The 22,471-nt window shown below is 38.9% G+C and overlaps 2 protein-coding genes across 4 annotated transcripts in view; one reads left to right on the top strand and one right to left on the bottom strand.

Moving 5' to 3' along the window:
* Positions 1-18,498, top strand: part of APPL2 (adaptor protein, phosphotyrosine interacting with PH domain and leucine zipper 2) — a 33,759-nt gene extending 15,261 nt beyond the window's left edge. Inside the window, exons 3-21 of the mRNA XM_071422673.1 lie at positions 109-168; positions 659-730; positions 2,586-2,673; positions 4,777-4,818; positions 4,934-4,992; positions 5,961-6,107; positions 8,225-8,307; positions 10,833-10,991; positions 11,990-12,178; positions 12,496-12,538; positions 12,615-12,671; positions 12,783-12,871; positions 13,311-13,463; positions 13,588-13,640; positions 14,437-14,611; positions 15,251-15,287; positions 15,397-15,537; positions 16,200-16,247; positions 17,041-18,498. Of these exons, the coding sequence (XP_071278774.1) occupies positions 109-168; positions 659-730; positions 2,586-2,673; positions 4,777-4,818; positions 4,934-4,992; positions 5,961-6,107; positions 8,225-8,307; positions 10,833-10,991; positions 11,990-12,178; positions 12,496-12,538; positions 12,615-12,671; positions 12,783-12,871; positions 13,311-13,463; positions 13,588-13,640; positions 14,437-14,611; positions 15,251-15,287; positions 15,397-15,537; positions 16,200-16,247; positions 17,041-17,169 (1,824 nt within the window). The 3' untranslated portion in view covers positions 17,170-18,498. The remainder of the gene's footprint in view (positions 1-108; positions 169-658; positions 731-2,585; positions 2,674-4,776; positions 4,819-4,933; positions 4,993-5,960; positions 6,108-8,224; positions 8,308-10,832; positions 10,992-11,989; positions 12,179-12,495; positions 12,539-12,614; positions 12,672-12,782; positions 12,872-13,310; positions 13,464-13,587; positions 13,641-14,436; positions 14,612-15,250; positions 15,288-15,396; positions 15,538-16,199; positions 16,248-17,040) is intronic.
* Positions 2,666-22,471, bottom strand: part of WASHC4 (WASH complex subunit 4) — a 54,612-nt gene continuing 34,806 nt past the window's right edge. The window contains exons 33-35 of one of the 3 annotated variants that reach the window (XR_011678537.1): positions 21,491-21,566; positions 5,638-5,861; positions 2,666-3,993 (exon numbers count right to left, since the gene is read on the bottom strand). Coding sequence is in view for 2 of the 3 variants with exons in the window: in XM_071422672.1 (XP_071278773.1) it covers positions 21,499-21,566 (68 nt within the window). In the remaining variant the exon portion in view is untranslated. Of the gene's footprint in view, positions 3,994-5,637; positions 5,862-18,534; positions 21,567-22,471 lie in introns of those variants that run through there. The other 2 variants (XM_071422672.1, XM_071422671.1) reach the window with 2 other exon arrangements.

Raw genomic sequence — 22,471 nt, 5'->3', positions numbered from 1 at the left:
TGGTGTAAGTAGTTTCAGATTCAGTCAAGAAACTCCTAACAAAGTAGTGGTAACAGCAGCACTGGGGACCTTTCATTATTTCTATTAACATGTCATTTTTGTTTGTAGAATGAAATGTGTCTTGCCACACAACAGCTTTCGAAGCAGCTCCTTGCTTATGAAAAGCAGGTATGTTCAGCACATGACTTTGATTTCTTTTCTGCCTCGGCACTTGTGAAGAAGTCTGTAAACTGTGTTTTCTGGAAGCGCTCAGGGCATTTGCTTTACTTGGTATCATGTGAAGGCAGTTGTGAATTTCCCCAGGATGTTCAAGGGAGTTGGGTCGTTTCTGAGAATCTTAAGAAAAGAACTGGATTAGAAAAAACCCAAAAAGGTACAAAATCCAAGTTAATAAATTTATGAAGATACAAGTCAGTTTGTTCCAGTTCTATGAGTTTAAAATGGGTATAATAAGAACTAAGTGTTGTCCAAAATTCATTCATTTAACACAAGAAGAGCAGGGTAAAATGATGTATATTAATGACCTTCTGTTTTTACATTTATTTTTAGTATTTGTTGCATTTTGTAGAAATATTCATTAGATTTGCAGTAAAACAAGTGTTGTATTTTATATTCATCTTTATTAAGTTATGGACCAAATGTGTTTTTCTATTTCCAGCATTTTGCCTTAGGTAAAGGAGATGAAGAAGTGATATCCACCCTCCATTATTTTTCAAAAGTTGTGGATGAGGTAATTTGAATTGCTAATATTCTCTTTATACAATACAGAATATTAGTGGTTTTTCTTTGGGTCTCTCCTTTTGATTCAGAGCCTTCCCACTGAAGGCTAGATTTAGAGTAGTTTAATTTTGGATAAAGATGTTTGATACTACCCTTCCATAATGGTTAGAGCTGTTTCTGTGGCTTCTTCCCATATTCTATCCTCAGAGCAAGGCTGAATTTCCTAGGGGAACTTAAAGAGAGACTAAAACAGGATGTGCCATATAGGTTAGGGCAATCTTTTATATAATTCCATATTAAAATGACACATTTCTAAGCTTTAAACACTGCAGTTTGAACCAAAACTTGCTAGGTATGGATGCAGGGCAGCTGTGAATTGGTAAAGTTGCAGTTTAGTTGCTATGAGATCATGCAGAATCCAGAGATGTCTGGGGAAGGCTGCAGTACTGTGAGGTGAAGACAGTGAATCTGTGTGCAGTGAATACTCACTCCCATGCCATGGAGGTTTCTGTTAAGTACTGGAAGTGTTTGTAAATGCTTTTGTTAGACCTGCCCATGTAACATTTCAATATGGTCTTGGTATCTAGGTCCTTCTTGCTTTGGTATCTAGGTCCTTCTTGCTTAGGTTTCGTCAAATCACTCTCTCTGCTGTGAGCAGTGCTGTGCCATCAGAAAAGTCTGTTCTTGTTGGTCTACTTCCAACTTTGATTAAGAAGGCAAAAGGCTGTACTGAGGTCTGCTGTTTGGGAGAGGAGAGAAGTTTGTGGGACAAAAAGTAAGTTAAAAATTTTAGAGCCCATGAATAACTGGGGATGTATTGAGAGGAATCCCAAAGGTTTATTTTTTTTAGGCTTTTCTTGTTGCATGTGTGTTCTCAGGATGCTTGAAAGGAGCATTTGTTATCACAAGTCTTGGAATTGCTTATGTGCCTCCAAATAGTTAAAAACAAGAAGTTTCTCCTTCCCAGGTTCAAGAGAATGGTGCCATTTGGGGGCAGAAAGCTGAAAGTTGCTGCTCAGTTCTGTCAGTCACATTTTCCCTCATGAGAACTTGTTCCATTCCTTGGCCTCCTTTTCTGTGTGTTAGCTTCCCCTTGTGCCTGTTTTAGTTGTCTGTTCTATCAGCATTGAATTGTATTGTCTCATGGGAGATCCTCAGTTCATCCTTACCTGCATGAGGCTGCCTGGAGGTATCCAGGACACTGAGCAAACAAGCAGGATGTCACCGCAACGTGCGGTACCCTCCTGGTGCTCCAGCAGCGTGATTGATAGCTGTCCTACCTGCTCCCATCTCATATTCTTAGCAGGCCAGTGTTGACATGAGAGCCTTGCTTGCCTTCATCCTAAATGGTGCCACATGGGTGCTTTAAAACAGTTGTTTGCTGAAGTTTAGAAACACAAAAACAGCAATGGGGAACTGCTATGAAGGTAAAATACTTGAATGGGATCTTTCATTGCAGTTGCCCCCTGTTGTGATTGTGTCCTTGTTAGTCCTTGTTCATGGAAAGACACTGTAGTTGTGGTGGTGGGACTGTAACTCCATGGCATTGAGACTTAACTAAAACAGGTTAATAAAGGATAATTACAGTTTAAATCCTGTTGGGTTAAGCATTAGAATTAATGGTCAAGTGAATTGCCCTAATCCATTACGTGGGAACTGAGAAGTTCTTGGATCCTTGGGAAATACCAGGCAGGAATGAAGCATTTAGGGAGAGCATCCCCATCTGTCTTAGATACCATGAGAAGTGTATCTCAAGCACTGAAGTACATTATATCCACTGGACACAAATGGCTGGTGTGTTTTGATGTTCTCTGTGGTTTGGGTTTTTTATGTACATTGTGTCTCAGAACAATTCTCTGTTTCAGCTCAATATTCTTCATTCTGAACTGGCAAAACAGCTTGCAGATACAATGGTTCTCCCAATAATACAATTTCGAGAAAAAGATCTCACAGGTAAATTTTATTCTAAGTTTCAATTTCCCTTATATGCTCCTTCTTGTTTATTTCATCACAAACTGAGACATAATGCCATGTATTAATTTGTTTTTTGACTCACAGAAAAGTTTGAGTTTTTTTTTCCTGTTGCAGAATTTCATTGGCAGGTGCATGCTTTTACTCAGACAAAACCAGTTCAAGTTCACCACGTAACATTTTATGTACCATATGGTGCAAGTTTAAAAATACACAGCTTTGTTCTTTGTTGGGTCACTGTGTTTTTATACTAGTGTAATTTCACTGAAGTCACTGATGTTGTAATTGCCAGAAGGGAAATTTAGCAGTGAATTGGGCTTGCAAACAGTATTTATTCCACTTCAGAAGTTTGGGGCTGTTTGACAAGCACAAGCAAGAATGTTATTTTAACTTCAGAGAATAGTATATTCCCTCCTTTTTAAGGAATCAGTCCTCTTTAAATTCTTGCCATGCAAGGGTAGTTCCATGCAAGTTACCTGATTTCACAAATTTGGGATTTCATTACTTAAACAGCAAGGCAGTAACACAAACGTTTTATGTAATTACAGAAGAAAAAAACTCATATTCAAGGTCAGGGACAGTCTTACTTATGTAACAGAAATGTGACTTTTTGCAGCAGCATGTCGGTTTTTGGGTCAGTCTTTCTGTCCTTAAAGCCACTGCTCATTTCACTTTTGCAGTCCCACTTATGTCCTTCTTGTAGACATCATTTTGGTGTGAGATAAAATGACTACAGCACAACATTGACTGATTTAAGTTCCTTATAGGATCTGATTGGAAATTGTGAGGACATCTAGGTGTCTATGTTAACAATACATTGTTTATCATATACTGTCAAATATAAAGGAGAATTTGGATGGTAAGATGTTGATGAGATAAACACTTCCTCACCTCTTTCATGTGGCCTCAGAGATAGTAATTTTTTTTCCATATTTATGGATTCTTCTCTCTTGTTCATTAAAAAATATATGAAAACACATATGAAGCCTGCAACCACAGCTTCAGCTGCTGCATGACACAAACCAAAAGTTTCTTCAACTTCCTTGGATGTCAATTTTTTTTTTTTAATTCTATCCACTTTTTGTGATGCAGTCTGTAGAACAGCATTTTTAGTAGAGACCTGACCGCATTGGAATTTCTTAGAGGGATTAAACAAGGAAGCAAGGAAGAATAACTGTGTTACTGTTTTTACTCTTCATCTTGTTACATCTATATTGAATATTGTAGAAACCTCTAAATACAAGTTAGTTACAAGTGGAGAAATCTTCTGTCTTTTCTTCATCTGAGTCATAATGAAGCATTCTGGGAAAAAAGGTGGAGTGAAACGGATTAATGAGTAGGATGTTAAAAATAAAGGTCAGAGACCATGATGACATCCTACAATTTCCCCTTGGTATTTTCACAGTTGCATAATGTGTGTTCTTGTAAATGTGCTTTCTTTGTAGCTTTTTGAGAGAGTTTTTGCCAGTTGCAGCATATGTTGGTGAGGATACTAAGAGTAGCTTGTGCCTGACACTTGTGAAGTTACATTGCCTGTTCAGTCTGTCTTCTCTCTACCTGTATCAGAATCTCATGGCCAGTATTTGTAATGCAGGCATCACACCAGCAGTCAGGTGTGTTGGATACAGATTTACTTTCACAGAGCAGCTTAGCAAAAATGTTCCACACTGAGGGAGATTCATGTACAGGAAAAAGGCTTTAGTTCATACATCTGTAGGTCTTAAATTTCTCAGTATCGCATAAGCACTGTCAGGTTGTTCAGAACTGCTGATCTTGCGTGATAGTGGTGGGCCTATAGTCAGAATAAACATACTGAAATGGTGCTTCTTTGGACAAAAGACACTGGCAGATAAGGCAGCTTTCTTGGAGTGACAACTTGCTCAATAAAATAAACTTACTCCACCCTTAATTATTCATTTCTCTAGCAGCTGATCTGGTTTAGCATTTTCAAGACAGGCACAATGTATACATCTCTGCTGTGGAAGGGCTGGAGTGACTTGGGCAGTAAATATGGCATAAATGGTCTCAGTTGAACAAAGTGTTCACAGCTGGTTTTACTTTGAATATTTCATTTCTCTTTTCCAGAAGTAAGCACACTGAAGGATCTCTTTGGCCTTGCTAGCAATGGTATGTGTCCCTGTTTTTTTCCTACTCATGTGCAGCTGCTAGAGCAAAGAAGACATGTTGAATCTGTACACATACACATCACATTTCTAAAAAAAATAATATTCCTTGTCTACAGAACATGACGTGTCCATGGCAAAATATAGCAGGTTACCGAAAAGGAAAGAAAATGAAAAGGTAACAAATGTGAAAGGGAAAAAATAAAATGTTTTCATCAGCCATTCTGTCTGCATCCTTGTTCATTGTGAACTTCAGAGAGTTCATTGCTTAAATTCACAGTAGCTCAAGAATACTTGTGATTTTGTTTCCAAGCAGACACAAAGCTTTTAAACATCAACTCAGCACTTACACCTGTTTTCTCCAAGTTAGGCAAGTGGTGAAATATTGTGCTCAATTAGAGCCCTTCAGATCCATGGGAGCTTTTCAGATAGAGGCAATCCAAGTGACTATAAATAGCTTTCTATAGGCCTAGAGTTGTACAGCTGAGGTGGTGATGCAGTATCACTGAGCACAATTCATTGTGAACTGCCATGAAGCCTTGTGTCTGCTGGTCCTAAAGCATTGCATTTCTTTGCATGTACCTTCCTGTTTAATTAGTCTGTATGGCCTGTCGTTCCACTTAACAGTGCGCATAACTCTCTTGGTAGGACTGTTCTACATTCCTCCTTCTTTGCCCACTGAACCGCTATTCTAAAATATGTCCCTTTGTTAAAAAGTGTATGGCTGGTCCTGTCCTGAGAGTGAATCTGTTCTACAGGATGGTTCTTGAAAGGAAATGCCTTACAGATCACAGTGTGATATAGCATACTGTGAATTACTTACCTCTGAATTCTGCACTTGCAGGCTTGTGTTGTGGTCTCAGCTGCAAATAAATTTCTTGCACAGAGATCTGATCCAGATTTTTAGTGGCGGTAGTTACATAGTTTGTAGTCACAGGGGCTCCCCACATGCTTTAGTTTCATGACAGATAAAGGCTTGAAGTACTTGCTTTGAGTTTTTGATTTGCTTTCTTTGTTTCTCATCCTTCATTTTAACCTGGAGTAGTTCTGTAAAGACAGTGATTTAAAAATAACTTGAAGATGATCAGCAAATATATCCGTATACACAGTAACACTTTGTCAACCTCTTTATCATTTTTTGTTCAGCTTAAGGCAGAAGTAGCAAAAGAAGTGGCAAATGCAAGAAGAAAGCAGCATCTTTCATCCTTGCAATATTACTGTGCCCTGAATGCTCTGCAGTACAGGAAGAGAGTGGCTATGATGGAACCTATGCTAGGATATACACGAGGACAGGTATTGACAGCAAAGTGTCTGTATCACTTAGACATGTTCCTGGGAAAGGTAAAACATTGTAGTTCTGGATTTATTTTGAGACCTGACAAATTATAACAAGAGTGGTGCGGAAACAATTTGCATTCAGCTTGCCTAGGTTCTAACAACAGATTTTGTTTGTGGCAGATAGTTGAATGTTTAGATATTCAGGAAAGACACTAATGAAAAGAAAATACAATATACTTCTACGCAAAATCAGCCTAGGGTTAGTTTTTTCACAGCTGAGCTAAATTCAGTAGCATTTACTTCCACTGTTTACTCAGTCTGCACAAACTCTCCTATGTAGCAGTTCCCTTCCTGGCACATAATGTTCAGCATACTAATGAGGAGTGTGCATGATGAGGAACAGAGCATGCTCTGGAGAGCTGGAAGGACAGAATAGTAGAGAGGATTGAGCATAAGAGTGGCAAATCCTTTTTCTAATTTTTATTTTAACAGCAATTTGATAGAGCATTTCTCAGCTCTGACAGTCTGACCCTCCAGAATATCAGGGGGATCAACAAACCAGTATTATCACAGCACTTGATTCTCACTATCACCCATTTTAAGGGTCTTTGATTTTGATGAAAGGAAGTGTTTGGAAAATGAGAACTGGGCTATGAAAAGAGGAGAAATGGATGTGGTGCTCTGTTTGACATTGTAGTGTAGCTCATCATTATCTACATCATCCTGTCTTTTGCAGCCCATGTGCCTCATTTAAAATAGGTAGTGAATGAGGATTCAGTCACTTTCCCCACCACGGGAGTTCACACCGCTTCTCTTCGGTAATTATCCTAAGTGAAAGAACTGCATTGATTTCCTTTACTGGAAACCAAACAGAACTTTCCCCATACTTCATCTGGCAAAACCGCTTTATCTCAGTGCTTTATACGGGGAAGTCTCGGGTTGTCATGGGAATGACTGAATAACCAGAAGCCAGTTGATGCTTAAATTTTGTGATCTGCCTTTCAGTACAAATATGTATTTTCTTAATTAATTACTCAAACATGTGTCTCCAGTTTCACATTTCCAACAAATGAGTAGGTGAAATGGAAATTTTGGAAGAAGCAGTGGCTAATAGAGGGTTCATTTTGACTGAAAACTGGCATCAGCATTTATCATCAGTGGATTTTAGAGCTCTTTCCTCTTGAAGCAGGCTTCAGAAATAGAATAGGTAAATCATTCTTTAGGAGGCCATTCTTTCTCTCCTTTGTAAAGGGAGGCTGTGGTCTATAACATGGTTGCAGAAATCTGAATCTTGGGAATCCTAGGTCCCAAGGTGAAATCACAAGTAAAAGTGGATGAAATAGCTAATAAATTGCTTAACATCCAAGAATTTGCTTTTACATCTCTTCCCAGAGTAGATCACTGATTTTTGTGTTTATCCTAATTAATTGCACACACATCCTATCTGTATCCATGTTTCATGCAGTTGCCAGTAGGCTCTAATGATGATTGATAATACAAGGTCAAGTCTACACCAAGTGCTTTGCTTTATTGTGTGCCTGCTGAGCAATACCAGCTAATAGAATTAATCTTCTGTCACATCATGTGCACTTTGGCCCTAGTAGCTTTTTTTTTTAGCTCCTTCAGTAGAACAAAACCAATGGTAAAGCTGTAGTTGATAAAACCAATTGCCCTGGAGGCTTCTGCAAGTACAGCTACACTTTCCTGACTGACTTTATTACAGCACTTTGAAAACTTTCATCGTGGAGTTGGTAGTTCAGGTTGGACTGCAAAATCTAATGGATGATTACCCTTCGATAGGGTGGCATTGCACACAGCAGTTCCTAACACCACGAGCCGCAGCCCTGCCCAGTGCTAGTGTGGGAGAAGCTACCTGTTCCCTTATTTGAGTCATTTAGCAAGTTCTTTGGAAATGTACTTGTCAGCAGCCAGCAGCTTACCTGTGTGTGAAAGGGTGTAGAGTTGCAAAAGTGGGAAGTAGCAAGAAAGGCAATGCAGCTGTTTTGCCCATGTGTTTGATCACCTGCCAGAAGTTCAGTCATAATGGGAGCATTGTTAACACTCCCACAATCTGCTCCTTGTCTGCCAAAGCCAAGAGAACCTTCAGTGCCCTTTTTCTTGGTATTTTTCAGATCACCTTCTTTAAGAAAGGAGCAGAGATGTTTTCCAAGAGGATGGACAGCTTTTTGTCATCTGTTTCAGACATGGTTCAGAGGTAACCTAGTGCTTTTGTTTGCTTTTGTCATTCCATTGGAGTCCGAGTCATAGTGCTCTAACCTTCAGCACATACGAGAGAGTGCCTCTTTTTCTTTCTAATGAGATTCCTTCTATGCTTACATGGCATTGTTGGGGATATTTTGTTGAAGTAACGGGTAGAAAGGAAATGTTTGTACATGGAAAAGAAAATCCTGTCTGTACACTGAAGAGCGTATTTTTACAGTATAGTCAGAAACTATATACTGTAAAGTGTTGACATGCTTTCTTACATCCCTGTGTCTCTTCATGAACAGAAAAGCATGGAATTTGGGCTAGAAACAGGTTAACAGTATTAATAAAATAACTTAAAGTGCTCTCTGAATTACAGGTATTTATATTTCCTGGGTATTCTGTAGTAATACAGCAACAATAACCCATTAACCTCTGAAATTTAGAACCTAAAGTGTTTGATGGTGTAGCTACACAAGGCAAACAAAACTCCTCACCATAGGGAACATATTCATTGCATCCAATGTAGGCTGTATTAGTCCAGTGAGTTCAACCTACTTTGACTAAGTTTTAAATTTCAGTAAATTGCTTTTGTACTCCTACTTTTGTGATCATCTTTCTTACACCTCCCTCCACATCTTGTACTTGTAGTGAAGAGTTTATTTATAATTAAGTCCCTGTAAATGTAAACTTTACACTTGAAATGTAATTGTAATAGAGAGAATATTCTTCATGGAATGATAAAATGTTAAGGGGTTGGAATGGACCATAAAGATAATATTGTCCCAACTAAGTCCTTGACTTTAATCCTTCATTCCTCTCATACCAAGCTGTAGCCAAATCATTATTTATTCTCATTCTGGTGGCACTTTAAATAATGCATATCTGTTAATTTGAGAACCATGCTACAAACAAGTGCTCTGTACAATGGATTATTTCACTAAATGATTCTTTACTTTTTGTACTTCTATAATTATACATCTTTTCACACTCAGTTGTGAAATAAATCCCTCTACACAACATTTGTACTGACTAGAGGACAGATTTTAAATGCCATTGAAATTGTGAGTTTTGTTTAAAAAGTGTAGGGCATCTTGCTTCTGTCTTACAGGCGAAGGGAGGATCTTGCTCTTGGATCCTCACCATAGAATAAGCCCTTGTTTTCCACAGTCAGATGAATTTGAGTGCTGGACAGTGTACAGTAGTAAATGGAAACAAAAATAGGCCGCTCAGTTATTTTCCTGAGTCTGGTTTTTGTGTTTAGAGTCTGTCACACAGTAAAGCTTGAAAGTACAATTCAAATGTAACTAGTAAAGGAGTGTGATGTCTGTGGAAAAACCAAAAGAGAAGCTTGTAAAATTCTGAATGGCACTGTGCAGCACAGAATTACTGACACAGGACGGAGTTTCATGACTTCAGTTTGCACGGCCACAGAAAACTGCGCTGCCCACTCTTCTCCTTCCTTAGTGCTGGGAATCACAAGGCCTCAGTGAGTCAGATCTGCTTGCTAGTCAAGCTAAAAGCTTTTTACTTGTCATATTTGTTCTTTTGGAACAACAAGCTGATGTGACCCATTGTGCAGCTACAGAATTTCAGTGGTATTTAAAAGCATTTTCATTTATACAGTAAATATTGTTAATGGTGTAAAAACACAGGAGATATATACACTAACACATTCTCAGTGACCATTTGGCCTAATTGCCACAAATGCATATAACTTCAGAATTGTCAGCACTTTTCTTCCTGCCTTGGAGATGGGAGCAGCACATCTTAGAAAGAGGAATATAGCCTCAGAAACCATGAAGGTGCCATGGAGGTTTTGTCAAAAGCATTTTGTGGTGCAACACAAATGACAGATAAAAGATTGATTGAAATAACACTGAAGTAAAAACTGACAGCATAGTTCCATTGTATTTAAAAATGGAATTTAAATAATTCTTATTCTGACATTCAGTGATGGAGTGAAAAGGCATTAGTTTGCAAAACATGGTCTAATTTAATTCAGATCTGATGTTTTCTGCATCACACCAAAGCAGAACACAGTATTATAAACAAAGAATTAAAGGGAGACTTGAGCTATAGGTCTTTTTACTGCATTGTTCTGAATTCATTAAAATCCATTACCAGTTAATAGGTGGTGTCAAGGCAGGAATTCCTGTGTGTTACAGCCTTGGAGGCATTAGACAGTTCTGAGAAAGTCAAGAGATCCTCTAGTACAGCCTGCTTTGAACTATGCTGTTATAGTAGGGCAATGTCTGTATGTGTTCAGCAGTGTTAATTCATAGAAGCATTACTTTTAGAAGCTGTCTCTCAAAAAATAAACTTTACTCTTTTTTCTCAACACATCTCAACATTTCTCACATGCTCATTTTAGTATCACAGAACAGTATTTCCCATAAAGTCTATTTGAAAAATAAATTTCATCTTTGCACTATCCTCCAAGGTTCATTTTGGCTATAGATGTTACCTGTATCCTGGGATAAATGGCTAATGATGGCTTGGGTTTCTTTTTGTGTTGTTGGTGGTTTTTTTCAGCATACAAGGAGAGCTGGATGCCGAAGCTGAAAAAATGAGAATATCCCAGCAGGACTTAATTGCAGTTAATGAATCTGTTTACACCCCAGATTCTGATGTAATTTCACCTGCCATCAATAGAAATCTCATCCAGAAGGCTGGCTACCTTAATCTTAGAAAGTAAGAAGATTCTTGTTATCTGTTTATTTGTTTAGTGGCTACATTTTTTGGGGGAGGGTCATAAGGACTCGTCAGGTATTGATGTTTGAGGGTCCTAAATCAGTTTGGTGGCTCTATTTTTCAGCCTCTGAGTACCTCTGTCATCTTTGGTAATGTATTTTTGAAGCTTTAACCAAATTAGGGACATTTGAGACTGTTTTTCTGAAAAGAGAATTTTGCTTCTGATTGAATGTACCTACAGGAAAAATTTCCTGTATTCAAGTGGCTAAAAATTAGAAGCTGATGAGACTGGGTTCACATTGTTCCCAGATCTTAAAGGAGACATGGGGTTTACAAAAACAGCTGTATTTTGTAGTTAACATGTGTTTTCATAAATGACCTTTTTTACATAAATAAAAGGTTTATGCACAATGCAAGTTTGTAACTTTGAATGCATATCATATGTAGAATTACCTCTGCAGATTTTACATATAAAATTTTCCATAAACTTCCACAGAAGTTAGGTATATTGGTGGCATATAATAACCCTATTTCTGTGATTGATTAAATACCAGTTTATTATTTTGTTTATCTAGTAATTTTTTTCTTTGTGAGTATACATCTAGTTTCTCTTGGTAGTCCAAAAGCTGGATTATGCTATAATAGGACTCTATAGCTAAGCAAGAGATGGACTCTGAGATAGTACTGTAGTAGATACTTTTTTATATTATGATTCTTTGTGCTAAAACTGCTCATAGTATTTCATGTCAGTTACTCAATACTCTTTTATTCCTTAGCTAGAAGATACGATTTTTAACTTGGAATTAACTTAATTTTTCAGTTTTCATTACGGATTAGTTTCTGCTAGGAACAGGTGCTGCTTTTTCTTCTTAAAAGAAACCATTAAAAAAAATGCCTGGGTGAACATGAAGTTCTGATTAGTATCAGGATGTGTTTGCAGTTTCATACCTGTTAGTTCTAAACAGTAATGAGTCTTTATCACTGCATCTTCTCATCAGTAAAACAGGTCTGGTGACTACAACTTGGGAAAGACTCTATTTCTTCACTCAAGGTGGCAACTTGATGTGTCAGCCAAGGGGAGCAGTAGCTGGAGGATTGATTCAGGACCTGGATAACTGCTCTGTTATGGCTGTGGACTGTGAAGACAGAAGATACTGCTTTCAGATCACTACTCCTACAGGCAAAGCGTATGAGAAAGATTTTGTTTGAGGACAGCCAGTCACACCTACCCCTTCAGATGCTCTTTCCTGTAAAACTTGCTTGGTGTAGTAGTAAGCTTTTCTGGGTTTCCAGAAGGATGTTTCCAAATTAAAAGCATATTCCTTCCAATCCTCCCCCACAAGTGCCTGAATGAAACATGTGGTGTCTTTTAGCTGCAGCTTATTCACGATTCTTGTTCCTTTGGCAGTTAATAGATATAAAGCTTGGTATATTACTGTAAGCACTGCAGTCAAACAGTCCTGGTGTCCACTGTTAGCACTTATACACTGTGTTTATATTTTAGGGGTATAACTCTTCAAGCAGAAAGCAAGAAAGAATACGAGGAGGTAAAAATATTTTCTTAATGTTATTATTCTTGCATATAAGTAAGCTTGAAGACTTCAATTTCATTTTCCCTTCCAGTGGATATGTGCCATCAACAACATCTCCAGACAGATCTATCTCACTGATAATCCAGAGGTGGGAGCTTGTTTTCATCTTTCAATCCATTCCTTCAACTTGCTCTCCCATTATTCAACATGGTAAGGTAATCTACATGTCTAAAAACACTGTTCTGTCTTGTTTTCATAGGCAGCTGCAATAAAATTAAATCAGACAGCCCTGCAAGCAGTGACTCCCATTACCAGCTTGGGAAAAAAACACAAAGTTCAGCACCCCAGGTAATGTTCTCCCTTGTGTGGAGCAGGAACCATGTGCAGTTGTATTGATCCTGGGGCTGAGGGGTCTTAAGAAGATGTTGGGGTTGTCACTGAGAAGTGTAGACACAAGTCCAGGTCTTTGCTGGTAATGCAGCTGTGATATGGACAGGGCATGGAGACACATGGTCACCTATTGCTGAAAGTCAGCCCATGCTCAGAGTTGATCTGTATTCAGGTTTAATATACCAGTGTTTATTTTTGTCCTAAATAATGCTAGATTAAAAAAAGGATTTTATTGGAGTCCTCAGTAACAGGTAAATAGGAAAATACCTTACATATCTGCAGAGTGGTTCAGTCCCACTTTGGATTTTTGAATAATCTTATCTCTCTTCCAGAGCACAGGTAGGATGTCACTGATGGATAGAAACATAATTTTTTTTTCTTTACATTTGCACTTCAGCCAGACTGTAAAGAATATGGAAAATGACGAAGTAATTCCCAGTGGATCAGCTGGCATTCAAGATTCCACACAACTCATTGCTCCCGGAACACCAATTCAATTTGATATCGTACTGCCTGCTATGGAATTTCTGGACCAGAACAGAGGTGGCAGGTATGGCCAGAGACAGTGATCCATCACTGTAACAGTGTGATTTCAGGCAAGATGAAGTATTGCAGCAATCTGTTAGTAGTGATGACCAGAATCTGTAATTCAAGTTTTAATTCTTATTTCACAGACGTGCAAACCCATTTGGGGAATCTGAAGACAGCAGCAAAGATGAGGAGGAAGGTCAGTGCTTCTTCATCCAGATAAAATCAGTCATGATTTTAGCTACCCAGTGTCTCTTAAGAAAAGCACCTGACATCATGGAGCAGAAGTAACAGATCCATAGTAAAGTGGCCTTCCTGTACTAGCTCGTGTAGGGCGTGGCCCTGGCTGTTCTCCTCTGTGCCTGGAACCCACGGCCCTGTCAGAAAAGTGCTCTCAGAACCAAAGCAGTACCTACTGCTCTGAACATTCACCCTGCTTTCCCTTGCTCACCACCAGCCATAAAGGGAGCCTGATCAAGTGTGATGGCTTTGCTGCATAATGGCTGCTTAGTTGTCATTAAATCTTCTAGTGACAGTCAAGGAGCAAGGAAGGATTTGGTGAAAACCTCACTGTGCCCAGCTGCATGGAAGGTCAGAAGGACATAGAAGAAAGGGAAGAATGTACGAGGCTTAATGGAAGCCAAGGCTTCTGCCCAGTCATAAATTCATCACAGTTTATGTGCACCCAATAGCAAAATAGGCAAGGGAATTTTACTAGCTGATCAAATGAAGCATAAAGGACCAGTCATACTTTTAAAACTTCCAGGCAACTGCAGTAATTTCCTTCCCCATCTCCACACTGCTGCCTGTTCACAGAGTTTGAAACTGGGTCAGGGCACTGTGTGACTCATGGCAGAAAGCCACCACTCATGATGGCCACCAACCACAGGCTTACTGTTGAATTTCTAAAGTGAATAAAAGAATTCCATTGATACTTTGAGCTACTGGAAAATTGAAATAGCATAGGGAAGGAAGTTGTGGCTTTTCTCTTGCAGATTCCCTGCTGCAGCAGATGTTCGTGGTTCGGTTTTTAGGGTCCATGGCTGTTCAGTCCGATGAGACGTGCGAGGTGATTTATGAAGCCATGAGACAAGTGCTGGCTGCTCGGGCCATTCACAACATCTTCCGCATGACTGAATCCCACCTCATGGTCACCAGCAAGAACCTGAGGTATTGTAAAAGCTTTAACTTGTCAATGTTCTGTTCTCATCCTACAATTTGTGATTTATTATGTATTGTTGGTTTTGTTTTTCTAAGACACAAAACCTTTGAGGAAGCAAGATCCCAAGAGTCTTTACCTAGAAAGAAATGCCTCTTTTCTTATTCTGTGGTACCTAGAAATGATCCTCCAGACCAAGTTGTAAGAATGTCCTCTCAAAATCTAAGGGACAATCTTATAGTGGGGCTGTAAGACCCTGCAAAGATACAAAAAAAGAGATGCAAAACGATGATTGTTTTAATGCAAAAATCTTTCCGAACAATGTCCTTTGACAGCAGTGTCACTGTAGAATATGCTGATGTCAGATGTTCCCTTTAGGTGGGGTATGTTTATGTCCCTCTGCATTTGTGTTAGTTCAGGCACTCAGGATCCTTTCCAAGTGACTCAGAAAGGTGCTCTGACCTGTACCTGTCATGCAGTTGAGAGTCAAAGCCTAGATTCGAACCTTGCCAATCAAAGCTAAAGCAGCTGATTCTATGCATGTTTCCTCATCTGTAAAACTGCTGGAGTTACTGCTTTTATATTATAAAGGCCCTTGAAATTACCAGGAATCACTCTAAAATAGTTTTCTTTTTTTCCCTACATTGCAGGTTAATAGACCCTCAAACTCAAGTTACACGAGCAAGCGTAAGTAACTTTTTCTATCACAGCAGTGACTACTCAGTTACATGAACCTGAGCTAACCTGCTAACTTGAGCTGAATAAAACAAATAAATAATTTATTTGACTTTTCCAGTTTGAACTCACCACTGTGACACAGTTTGCTGCCCATCAGGAGAACAGAAGACTGATTGGCTTTGTGATCCACCTCAGTGAGACTCTGGGAGAAGAATCCATGAGTGTGTATGTTTTTGAGAGCAACACAGAAGGGGAAAAGGTTTGTGTAACATTTAATAAAATTCTTTATTTAGAAAATAGGTCTGTGGCTTCTTGACTTACACATCTGGGAAACAGTGCTATAGAAACGAGCAGCTCAATATCTGGTCAAGAAAACATGTGTTAATGTGCAAGCCTTTACTGGCTTATGTCTGAAAGGGACCAAACGAACAGATAATGAAGCAGCATGTATAAGGAGGAAAGGATGGGATTGCTAATCCCAGCATTAAGAGAGATGGGAAAGTGCTGTCCAGCAGCAGCACTAACAAAAGGAATGTCAGCTATGTTGAGACATGTACAGCTGTGAAGCTTTCACAGACAATGGTGTATGACTGTTTGCTGCCTGCTGCAACAGAAATAAGGAGTGGGATGGAGAACTTTTGTCCCTACAAACACTTACATGCACTCCCCTGAATGTGGAAATAAAGTCTGTTGACTAAAACTGACAAAGATTTACCAGCCCCTGTGAACTTTGAAGCTGAACCCAAGATAGTTTTCTTTACCAGTAGTTAGCATAGCAAATTGGTATTCCACCTCTGCTTTTAAGAGAGGCCTGGTTTTAAGACTAAGTCTGCACTGACAGTTGTGTGGTGTATTCTTAATCAAGGAACAAAAAGCCAAAACAGAACTGAATGGAACTTTACATGTATTTCTTCTTTGTAGATTTGCTATGCCATTAGCTTGGGAAAAGAAATTATTGAGGCACAGAGGGTAAGTTTGTTTCGTTCCCCACATCTGTATGATACATCTTGTTCTGGTTTTCACCTGCACTGTCCAGGTACCTCTGGTGTGCATAAGAAAAATGAACTGCTACTCCTCCTAAGGACAGTTTTGCAGGCATTATTTAACACAGCAAAAATAAACTGTTTGATTTCTCAGTAATGTGATTTCAGAGGAAATGTGCCACCCCAATCCAAATTCAAAATGACAGAAATCCAAATGTTCATGTCTGAAAGAAAGCTGTGAGCAAAGTTTTCAAAAAACCAAACACACTCTTTGGGATGATGTGTAAATCACACACACTGCTGTTTCACTTTTAGAAATTTACATTCTTTCCTCACCTAGGCATGAAAATCAGTGTTTTCCAATTAATATGAATGGCAGAATTACCCTGTCCCTTGTAGATATATTTTATCTATATAGATGTGATGTTATTATTTGCTGTAGATTTTTGCTGCTAAGGTTTCAGAACCAGTTGGGGAATGAGCTTTTAGTCACAACCACTAAGCACATGTATAATAAATTCTTCAGACAGTTACTCTTCTCCTTGCTTTTCAATAACTAAAGAAAAATAAAGGCTCAAAATGAATTACTTTTTTTTCTTAAATACTCAAGCTGTACTTGAGTCTTTACTTACCCAAAAAGGTATTACTTATGTTTCAAATCTTTATTCTAAAGCTTGTTAAAAAAAGCCAAAGTTGCAAAAGCATAGCAAGAAGTACTGGGAAATGTGTGTTCCTCAAAGGCTGCTGCAGCTTGCTGAACCTCTCTTCTTTTTCTTCAGGATCCAGAAGCATTAGCTCAGCTCATGAAGTCTGTGCCATTAACAAATGATGGGAAGTTCATGCTTCTGAATGACTTGTCAGAAGAGGATGGAACCATGCATGAAGGAGGGGAGGAATCAGAAGCATAAGCAGCTCCTGTAACTTCCTGCAGCCTGTGTGGGAGCAGAAAAGCAGGGAGTCTTTTTGCAAGAATCTCTGGTTTTCAGTCACCTGCACATACCTGAGGCCAGCTGCCCTTTCCTGCTGGAGAGCAGTGATGTCTCTGCAGTGGAGTCCCTCTGGATTTACAGTGGAAGCACAGCAGGACTTGAGGCATTTAGCATTTGTGAATGTGTAGGGTGGAACTGTGTCTGGGGAGCTGACAGTCCTGAGCAGGACTCTAGTGCTGCTGGTGGGCAAGAGAGCACAGCTGTCAGCAACTGAGGGTTAATGGCATTTCTTACATTTACAGGGCCAGCAGCCTCTCATTCCACTGAAATTCGTGTGAGCTGCCAGCTCCTCTGACAAATATCAGGCCTCAAATTTCCTACCATAGTCAGTGTTCATAGTTTGCATAATCATGTGCATCTGATTGAAGGTTAAAAATGCACGATCTACTTTATTTCAGATGAAGTTACTTTTAGTCAAGTTTATGTGTAACAAGATTTACCTTTTGTGTTAGCCTATTTACAAAACAATTTGTTAAACTCTAAATTTTTCCTATTAATATAATCTATTTTTATACTGCATCTAGAAAAAGCTTAGAAAACAAATTTAAGTGCCTACTCTTACCTTCCAGGGGCCTGTACTCTTACATTCTGTAATTAATAGACAAATTGTACCTCCTTGATTTATTATTTTAAATACCACTGACATGCAAACCCCAGAAGCAGGCAACAATTGTGGCATGTTAGCTGTGTGCACTTTTTCTATGGTCAGGTTTCTTGCCACTTCTTACTATATGAATAAGTAAGAATTCTTACATAACATGCAACAGCTGAGTCTGTCAGCAACCTTTGGTTTTAAGAAACTGAGCAATAAAATTTTAGAGTACAAGTCTACAAGGTATTGACAAGTCTCACAGTACATTCCTGAGATTAGACACTAGAGATGTTTGGCTAATAAGTTTACATTTTTCCATCCTGAAGACATCAGAAACATCACTTTGCAAGAACAAACAAAATAGAAAAATAAAGAGCTGTTAGTGGGGGAGGGGTGTAATCTGTAGTATAGTTTATATTAATCAAGATAAGGTACCTAGAAAATATGCCTGAAATTCCTCAAACTTAATTTAACTCTTCTCAGTCACCAAGAAACTAGATTTTCCATAAGCAGAATCTGTGCAACAGTATCTGAAAGATCCCAGATTGGCAGTGTTTGATGTGGAATAAGGCTAACTGGTTACTGAATGTTTAAAAGTACCATGGAAAAAACTTCATCGTAAATAAAAGCTGAAGCTCTCTTATTAAAAAAATTAACACCTACTGCACTGGTGTTACTGAAAACACTGGGAATGAGGTTCTCAAAATTGCATTTATTAACACAGTTTTATATACATAATGTTCTCTACTCACAAACCAAAGAGACTGGAATAACAAAATACCCTTTTTTACAATGAGTTAGGAAACATTAAGTATTACATTTGGTCCTTTGTACCTGAGAAGCTGAAAACAGCTGTTGATGGACGTCTGTTGCAACTCGAATGTTTTTCTGGTTCGAGGCTGCAGGAGTTTGCAGCTGCTGGGGCCATGCAAACCCTTGGTGGCAGGGCTGACAGAGAGCTGGGGGTCCACAACCCCTCAGAGAGCAGCTGCTGCACTTCCAGCAGCCTTGGCACAAGGCTGAACACCTGAGGGCAGTGGTGACAGCTGCCTGCTGGGGGTGAGAGCCTGGCCTTTAGCCTGTTCCAACCCTGCCCTAAAGGAAAAAAACCCTAGACATGTTTTATGTCCCTGCAGAAAATTCATCATCACTTCTATCACCCCCTGGCAATTTCTGAGTTAGCATGTTTGGTTTAGTTTAGGGGATTTTTTGTTTTAGCTCCATTGTCTCCTCTCCAGACAACAAGTTAGGGTCCATTTGGTTCCTGTAATTGTGACAGGAGGTCAAAAGCAACAGAAAGAGTAGTAGCACCACAGCATGAATTTTGCCCCCCTTCCATATTCTTGAGGGGAGAAAAAAGACTTAATGCAACTCAGTCACGTGACATCCAAACCCAGGACCCACCTTGGATTTCAGATGAGAAAAATCTTTCTGCATGTCTATGCTGCTACATGACAAAGAGAAAGAAGGAAATACAAACTACAGTCCTGTATTAGCAAGAATAGCTCTATTATCACTGTACATGTTTGTGTATGTATATATTTTTGCCACATAGAGTATACATTCAGTTCTCCCAGATTAAACAGGCATCTATAAAAATAGGCTATGTCTTTCCTCTAGAATTTCCATCACCAGAACCACATGAATTTGTTAACTACTGCACATGAAGGCAATGCTCAGTTCACGTTATGTTCGACTGCAAAGCCTTACCTTAGCAAGATAATGTTTTTCCAAAAGAAAAAGAAAATGGAGAAGGGACAATACAAGTGCAGACTAGAGTGTGAGCTGTGTATTGACTGCACACAGCTCCCTAGCAAGGCCATCCTGGGGAAAAGAACATCATGTGTGGGTGATTCTGCCGTTGCTGTGGAAGAAGGAAGTGCAGCACTTAGCCATTCCACTCCACGAACTTGGGTGACTTCAGCAGAGATGGGAATGCAGAAGGACATGCACAGCAACTGCAGCAGGATGGGAAGCAGCAGCAAGAATGCTGATCTCAGCAATGCTACTGAGCATTCAGTGTGGGCCCAATTTGGTCAAAAAAGTGTACACAAAAAAAAATCCTGCATCAAAGTAAAAAAGCAAAAATATAAATCAAGTAATGCAGCATTCTTTAGGGCAGTTATAATGAACTAAAAATAAAAACTTCAATGAGCCCAGCTGATTTTAACAGTCCATGAAGCTTGTGTGTCATGTTCTCAGAACCAACAAATGGAACGTTCGTATCAGTCTGGTCTTTCCAGTTGCGGCAAAACATTCATCCTTGCTGTCTGAATGTTGAAGTGACTGGCAGGAAAGGGCGAATCAGAAGTACGTCAGGAATTGTTTGAACCAGTGACCCAAGAGTGGGTGGAACAATTTGAACCATTAAAACAAACATTAAAGAAAGTTTGGTCTAAAAATACAGTTGAAGAGTGCCAGAAAACCCCCCACCAAGGGTAGTTCTCTCAGCTGAACTGAGTGGAGTAGTGTAGTCTGGTTGGTAAGAACTAGAAGGATGTTAATGTTCTGGGAGATTAAAACACACCTGTATATTTTAATAAAGGTGGTGTTTTCTTTTAAGTTAACTCTAGCTACTTAAGTTAGGAATCAGAGTAATTCTTGCGCAATTTAGAACCTCTACTTGCAGGCATGGACAGATGTCAAATAAGAGTTCTCACAGTGTTCAGCAGCTTCTGAGCCTGCAGTGCAATTATTGTTAATAATCAGGCATGTAAGACTATATGAACAACACACAGTACAACAGACCTACAAAGGCTAGGAAATACAGAATTGAGGCTGAAACTTGCAATTAGGCGCAACATGTTCATGAACTGTAAGATCACTTAATAGTTACAGACACTCATCACAGTGTCTGGTCATGAAAGAAAGAGCTGATTGTGGTTCTGTCTTGGCTCTGGATTTCCTTACTTCTGTGGATGCAAATCAGACCTTCAGTATGAAATGAGAATTTGTTAACATTCACTTTTCTTGTTTTCCCATTCTTTGATAAGGGGGCAAAAACAGGGGGAAATAAATGTTTGATGGGATCCTAAGTTCCCACAGTACAAATACTGTCTATAGTCATAACAAGGGGGTTTGGAATAAAACAGTAATAAGCACTTCCATTTTGTGTAACAGATTTAACATATATTCACAACATACAGTTACACCCACAGTGTAATCTGTGACTGCATTAAATGCAACAGGACTGCACAATGACATGTCTCAATTATTTTTTTGGAATAGATACAGCCAATATCTGGATTCAGGTTTTTTTTCTGGTTGAAGAGATGCCAGTTCAAACCTTGGACCAACAGCCTATGAGTTTGGGTTTTTTTTAAATGCTATGATAGAGATGCGAGAATGCATCTAGAAATTAATAAGGATTTTTTTATCTGCACATCTGTACTTTAAAATACCTCCAAGGTCAACATTTTATAAATTATTTTCAATCTAAAGAAAGTGCTGTAAATAATGCAAACTCCTGAAAAATAGGAGTTTCTACAGGAAATACAGACAAACACAGACATAGCCCCAGTGGATGCTAGTATGCTTCTCTTGGATTTAACAGAGCAAGTCAGTCAAATCTAGAGCTTTAACCCCTACAGAGTGTTACTGATGAAGACAAGGACATGAGTTATTTGAGTAAGTAATCATCACTCATACCAGCCATGTCATTTCACAACAGGCTCTGCAGGTGTAGAGTTGGAAAGATCTCCATTGCTTGCTTTACCAGATTCTTCTACAAAGACAAAAAAAAAGCACGGATCATGTTTAACACTCTATTTGAAACAAAACCCCTCAAATTCTAGCGTATATATATATATGATACTGATGTCCACAGGAACACCTCATGCAGTATTTCACGCTCAGCATATGCAACCTGATCTCGCAGCACAAGACCTTTGAAGAAATTCATATCTGGGGTGAAAGGTTCTTCAATCAGCAATACTTGTCTAAAAATGACATATACAATGCTCACACATTTTTCAGAGTCCAAGTCCAAAGATCATGGTAGAGGGCATAGATATTATTACCATGTTCAAAACTCTCCACCCTGGTATGCATTTCCAGTTTTTCTCCCTGCAAAATACATTGCCTGGGGAACTGAACCAGTATCATAACAGAGACTATTTAACCTAAAATATAATTAGCTGATGTTCTCCAGAATGGTCTCCTACAAACTCCAGAGCAGCATGTCTATTTTTTTCTTGCACTGAATATTTATCTGAGCAATTTCACTGAATATGATCAAATATAAATTAATGCTAAAAGAATTTTTCTTTACAAACTGTTTTTCTAGTGCAGAAGAAAACTAATCTTTTTCTCCAGTGACTATAATCTCACAGGTCACTTGTGCCTTTGTCAGAAGTACAGTGGAGAATTATTTACCAATTCTGTTTTTAATATACTACTGTTCCTTGAGTTTCTAAGTGACTTGTGACCGAACTGCATTTCTGTATCTTAATCCTTAGGAGCATTCTCATTTCTTTGGAAAGAATTTTCCGAAGAGAATCTTTCAGAATTCATGAGGGAGAATATACAACCAGGAATAGAAATGCAAAATACCAGTGTTACCTAGTCAAGAGACCACACCACAAATTAAGATCTTATCCTTTGAATATAGAATTCAATGGGAGAACAAGC

The sequence above is a fragment of the Agelaius tricolor genome, unplaced genomic scaffold (assembly GCF_023055355.1).
Source record: "Agelaius tricolor isolate 1412-34295 unplaced genomic scaffold, bAgeTri1.0.p SCAF_3, whole genome shotgun sequence".
Lineage (NCBI taxonomy): Eukaryota > Metazoa > Chordata > Aves > Passeriformes > Icteridae > Agelaius > Agelaius tricolor.
The sequence above is the reverse complement of the archived record's forward strand: the minus strand, read 5'-3'. Positions and strand labels throughout refer to the sequence as shown.